This window comes from Scardinius erythrophthalmus (assembly GCF_964197995.2).
Source record: "Scardinius erythrophthalmus genome assembly, chromosome: 15".
In the NCBI taxonomy this organism is placed as follows: Eukaryota; Metazoa; Chordata; class Actinopteri; order Cypriniformes; family Leuciscidae; genus Scardinius; species Scardinius erythrophthalmus.
In genome coordinates this window covers 42,432,498-42,438,618 of record NC_138235.1, presented here as the reverse complement: position 1 = coordinate 42,438,618, position 6,121 = coordinate 42,432,498, and the positions used below count along the sequence as shown (strand labels likewise).

The window sequence follows — 6,121 nt, the reverse complement described above, 5'->3', positions numbered from 1 at the left end:
GGTGGACTCATATACGCAATTCTATTATTAAAGCACCCAATAATGACGTGAAACGTGAATGTTTTACATGTCTAAAGCATATATAGTGAATAAACCAGTCTTAACTCACCTTTTTACATAAAGTTTCCTCAGTTGCGTGCACTGGTGACTGGAGAACTGCTGTAACCATTACCCGACTGTTGACCATGTGCTATTTACTGATGTTGACTCGAGAACTACTGGATCACCGAAACATGTTCAATACCTTTAATTTGTTATACTTTATGCTTTTCAGCAAAAGACATCAGAAACATACATTTTACCCCCATTACGAAACCCTCGGCAGGCACACAGTTCTCAGCATGTCGGACACACTGTTCTCAGGTCAGTGCACTGTTGGACTAACCGGAGTGCTGAAGGAGTAAACCCGGCATCATAGGATCATAAATGCAAACTTTTTCAGACGGTTCAGTCCAATTTGGTGAACTGCTTCAGAACCGGTTCAAAAGAGCGATTAATTCGTGAACTAAACATCATTAGAAGAGGAGCTGCAACAATGGAGAATATGGGGAATATATTCAACATTCAAGCATGAAAACCTGCTCTAGTAGAGCCTGAAAACAACATCAGGACTTCAAACACGGGATCCAACAGATCACAGCCTTCTGAAGTTTAATATAGCGGTTCCATCTCCAAATTTAAAACATCTTGAAATGATAAATTTGACTAGTCTTACACCATTTAAGACATTTTATGACCTTAAATTTGATCAAACTAAATGTAAGACGAACCCTGCAGTCGGAGGAAATCAAGCACAATCAAACATATAACAGAAACACATCAGATTTATTTGCACATGTGGAAGCGGCTCAGAGACCGGCCTCTCACTGAAGGACAAAGAGTCTCAGTTCTGACACGTATAACAGTTAAAAACAGAGCAAACAGGAAGTAGTCCAGCGCTGTAGTAGGGCACAGGAAGAACAAACCTCAGAACAACGCTACCAAACACCAAAAAGTGTGTGTTGGTTTCAATCAGAAGATCCAATGACAATTCCATCGCTCTTCCTGAAACTCACTTCCTGTTGGAGGCCGGGCCTTTGTGGAACAGGTAAAGCGACCTCTGAAATCCTGAAAAGGAAATCAAAGCAGAATAAAACGTCACATTGATGATCAGCTGATCAGAATCTGTCAAACAGAACTCTAACAGTCTTTCAGTAAATTAGTAACAGTTTCATCAGTAAATTCAGTCAGTATGTGTGTGTGTGTGTATGTGTGTGTGTGTGTGACGGATGAACTGATCATCTCCTCTTTACTACTAGTTACAGCAGCAAATAAACATCAGTGACCATCAGAAGGAATGATGAAAGATTCAGAACAACTTCCTGAACTCAGTCATGTCTTCTGTAATCCAACAGTGTTTCAGCCGTCAGTAAAAGTCAAGTCAAGTCAAGTCAAGTGTATTTGTATAGTATTTGTATTTTCACAATACAGATTGTATCAAAGCAGCTTCACAGTATTAAATTAAAATAATACAACAAGGTTTGTTTCTAATGGAATTTATAGATTGATAAAATTAAAATTAAATATCCCCAAAATATCCCCAACTGAGCAAGCCAAAGGCAACAGTGGTAAGGAACCGAAAAACTCCATCAGGTGACCTAATGGAGAAAAAAAAAAAAACCTTGGGAGAACCCGGGCTCAGTCGGGGGCCAGTTCTCCTCTGGCGTTTATGAACTAAAGACCGGATTTAACTGTAAGATTAAAAATATTATATGAATGCCTGGCTGAAGAGATGTGTCTTTAATCTAGTTTTAAACTGGGAGAGCGAGTCTGAGCAACGAACAGTATCAGGAAGGCTATTCCAGAGTTTTGGAGCTAAATGTGAAAATGCTCTCCCTCCTTTGGTGGATCTGGATATCCTAGGTATGACCAAAAGCCTTGAATTTATTGATCTTAAAGAGCGCGATGGATTATAGGGCGATAGAAGATCCGTTAAATAGACTGGAGCTAAGCCGTTTAGGGCTTTATAAGTCAGTAGCAATACCTTGTAATTAATACGGAACTTTATAGGTAACCAATGTAGAGATGATAAAATCGGTGTTATATGATCATATTTTCTTGATCTAGTAAGAACTCTAGCGGCTGCATTTTGGACTAACTGTAGCTTGTTTATTGAGGATGCAGGACAACCAGCTAATAAAGCATTACAGTAATCTAGTCTCGAGGTCATGAATGCATGAACTAACTTTTCTGCATCAGAAGCTGATAGCATGCTACGTAGCTTAATCTTGTTGCAATGTTTCTAAGGTGGAAGAATGCTGTTTTTGTAACATATGAAATATGATTTTCAAAAGACAGGTTGCAATCTAGTATAACACCCAGGTCTTTTACTGTAGAGGATAAAGTAACAGGACATCCTACTATGTTAAAATTGTATTGTGAGAGGTTTTGTGGGTGGTTTTTTGAACCGATAAGTAGTACCTCTGTCTTGTCTGGATTTAATAAAAGAAAATTACGCGTCATCCAATCTTTTATATCTTTAACACACTCTGTCAATTTGGATAATTTAGCGTTTTCATTCGGCCGTGATGAAATATAGATTTGAGTGTCATCAGCATAACAATGGAAACTAATTCCATGTTTCCTTATAATATTTCCCAGTGGCAGAATATATATTGAGAATAATAGAGGATCCCTGCGGCACTCCATAGTTTACTGAAGTTATGATCGATTTTTCTCCATTTAAATAGACAAAATGATAGCGGTCAGATAAGTATGATCTAAACCAGCTTAATGCTTGTCCTTAAACGCCAGTATAATTTTGTAGTCGATCTAAGAGTATTGTGTGATCTATAGTAGTGTTGTCACGATACTAGAATTTCTAACTTCGATACGATACCTTCAAAAATATCGATATTTGATACCATTTTCGATACCACGGAGAAAAAAACTGCCACAATATTAAGGGGGTATTTTTATTTAAAGCTGAATATAACAAGTCTAGAACATGATAATGAGGTATATTTTACAAAAATGTCCTGAGTTCTATCTGTTAATATTTTTTCATTGGACCAGAGCTATATGAGCCGTTGTATTTTTATTACCTACTGTTATCAAAGATTAAAATATACTGTAACAAATGGATTGTTTATCGGTCATAAATGCTGGTTAATACATTAACGTTATTTGATGAACAGATTTAAACACAAACGTGCGTGCATCACACGCAAAAACAATGCTCACTGGATAGACATGAAGTCAAGTCAAGTCACCTTATTTATATAGTGCTTTTAACAATAAAGATTGTGTCAAAGCACTTAACACTATCAAATTGGAGGACAGAGTGTCAGTAATGTATAATAATAAGATTAAACATTAAATTTTCAGGCATATTATTATTGAATTCAGAGATGTCATTGTCTAGCTCAGTTTAGTTTCATTATATCTGTGTAATCAAATTGATGATAATCGCAAATTTAGGCAAATTGCAGAATTAAATAATATTTTTTTGAATAAAGTTAAATAGGCACAAGTTAATTTACATTTGACCACAGTTAAAATATTTACTTTTAAGATTCCTCAGTCAGATTATATTAACTTTAAGAATTACAGTGGAAAAACGAAACAACACACTCATAACAACAATACTAGGCCATCTTGGTTAATGTTTCAGAAAAGTTAAAATGAGAAGTTACAGAGGAGTTACAGTTAGTTATAGGGGAATTCAGAAAGAGGTGACCCACTGATGCTGAGTAGCATACAGGAACATGTTGCTAAATGTACATGTCCCCCTGGAGCTTGTTCGTTAAGTCTGTTTTCAGAATTTTAAAAAATGAGTGATGTGAGGGATATTGATAGCCAAACAATCTTTTGGGTGCCCGCAGCCCGCTCGCAGTGTGAAGCGCGTGTCCGCGCTATTCTCCGACATGCCCGCTCGCAGTGTGAAGCGCGTGTCCGCGCTATTCTCCGACATGCCCGCTCGCAGTGTGAAGCGCGTGTCCGCGCTATTCTCCGACATGCCCGCTCGCAGTGTGAAGCGCGTGTCCGCGCTATTCTCCGACATGCCCGCTCGCAGTGTGAAGCGCGTGTCCGCGCTATTCTCCGACATGCCCGCTCGCAGTGTGAAGCGCGTGTCCGCGCTATTCTCCAACATGCCCGCTCGCGGTGTGTTTTTAACGCGTCCACGCTATTCTCCAACATGCCGGCTCGCGGTGTGTTTTTAACGCGTCCACGCTATTCTCCGACATGCCCGCTCGCGGTGTGTTTTTAACGCGTGTCCGCGCTATTCTCCGACACGCCAGCTCGCGGTGTTCTTTATCAACCAAAATCGGTCGCAACGGCGGCGCACTCGCCATTTTTCCATTCACTTCACTTTTGCTGTTTAACCAGAGCGAATGAGACGAGTGCGGTCACTTGTGGTGTTAGTCAACGCGCCTTTGGAGAGAAGTTAAAGTGACAGCTCGGCTAGTATGGGAGTATCGATACTTCGGGACATTAGTATTGGTACCGTTCAGATATTTCAGTATCGATATTTATCGAAATATCGATATTTTTGACAACACTAATCTATAGTATCGAAATACTAATTTATGACTGAAGTCTTGGATATAATCCGTCTTTTTAGTGGTACGGGTGTAGAGTAGACGCACGATAGGTGAAAAAAATGTTTGTTTGTAAGTGAGTGTGGAGAAGACGCGTTCAGTCGTGATCCACAGGAGTAACCTATTAGAGTATCCGATGTTGGATCACTAATAGGCTTGAGGCGCGTCTGCTCAACAGTCCGCGTTGTAACTATGAGGTGAGGAAAAGTAGAAAATGTTCATTGTAAGTGAGTTTAAAGAGAAAATCAAGAATTATAAATCAATCGATGGAGCTCCACAGACAACAACGCGTTCAGACGCATACACATGCACTAGATTACATGTTCATTAAATTTTACTCAATCTGTTCTTCAATATTTAATGTATGTTAGAATAAATCCATCATGAAAACCAGTGTTTGACACTATTTAAATGTTTATATTTCAAAAAATTAATTTGAGTAGGAAAATAATTGCCATTAAAAAGTTATTATAATAAAAACTGCTTTGTGTGCAAATTAAATGTTAGTAAACAAATCAGTTGTTAATTTCAACCTGTAATATTAGAGTAATGTAGCGAGTGACAGTTTTAGTTCAGAGAGATGGATGGATAGACAGATAGAAAGAAAGACACACAGAGAGATAGATAGACAGACAGATAGACAGACAGACAGATAGATAGACAGACAGACAGACAGACAGACAGACACACAGATAGATAGACAGACAGACAGGTTAGTATTTAGATACTAAATACTTGCTGAAAGCAAGGCATCACTATTGTTATTGCTCATACTCAATCTTCTTTTTATTATTCTGGACAAAAGTTTGGCGCGTAATGCGCCCCGCACCGTTAGTCACAGACCCCCGAGTGAGGTGTCAAATCGACCGGCTCATTGAGGAGAGGTGTGCTATGACTTTTCTAAGCGATCGGGTCTACGATGTTCGCACAGTGGACGAAAAAGCGGCCAAAAGTCCTATTGACTTTACATTGGGAGTTCTAAAAATATTTGAATCCCAACTGCCGTTTTCACACACACACACACAGACTCCAAAGGGTCTGACACCCCTGTGTCTCTCCCTCAGAGGATTTATATTATCAAGCAACCAATAAGTAATGGCCTAAAATCTTCATAGCCACACCCTAGCAACCAGTTTCAGCACCCTAGCAACCACTAAGAGCTCCCTAGCAACCACCCTAAACCAATAAATATATATATATTTTTTTTACATTTTTTAAAGCAATATCACACTCATAGCCTTGTGATATTGCTCCATGCTTGTGCATATTCGGCCATGATATTAAAGATTTTAAGAACTCTATAAAAACTCCATAGTAACCATCTTTGACAACTACTAACCACCTAGTAACACCATAGCAACTACCAACAATACCTTAGCAACCACCCTGAACACCCTAGCAACTGCCTAGCAACCACCCAGAACACCTAGCAACTGCTTAGCAACCACCCAGAACACCCTAGCAACTGCCTAGCAACGCCCTAGCATCCACCCAGAATACCATAGCAACTGCCTAGCAACATCATAGCAACCACCCAGAAC

General features: G+C 39.2%; 1 protein-coding gene across 1 annotated transcript in view; it reads right to left on the bottom strand.

Moving 5' to 3' along the window:
* Positions 1–806: 806 nt before the first annotated feature.
* The window catches only part of mepceb (methylphosphate capping enzyme b), a 12,086-nt gene continuing 6,771 nt past the window's right edge, over positions 807–6,121 (bottom strand). Inside the window, exon 5 of the mRNA XM_081386160.1 lies at positions 807–1,107. Within this exon, the coding sequence (XP_081242286.1) occupies positions 1,052–1,107 (56 nt within the window). The 3' untranslated portion in view covers positions 807–1,051. The remainder of the gene's footprint in view (positions 1,108–6,121) is intronic.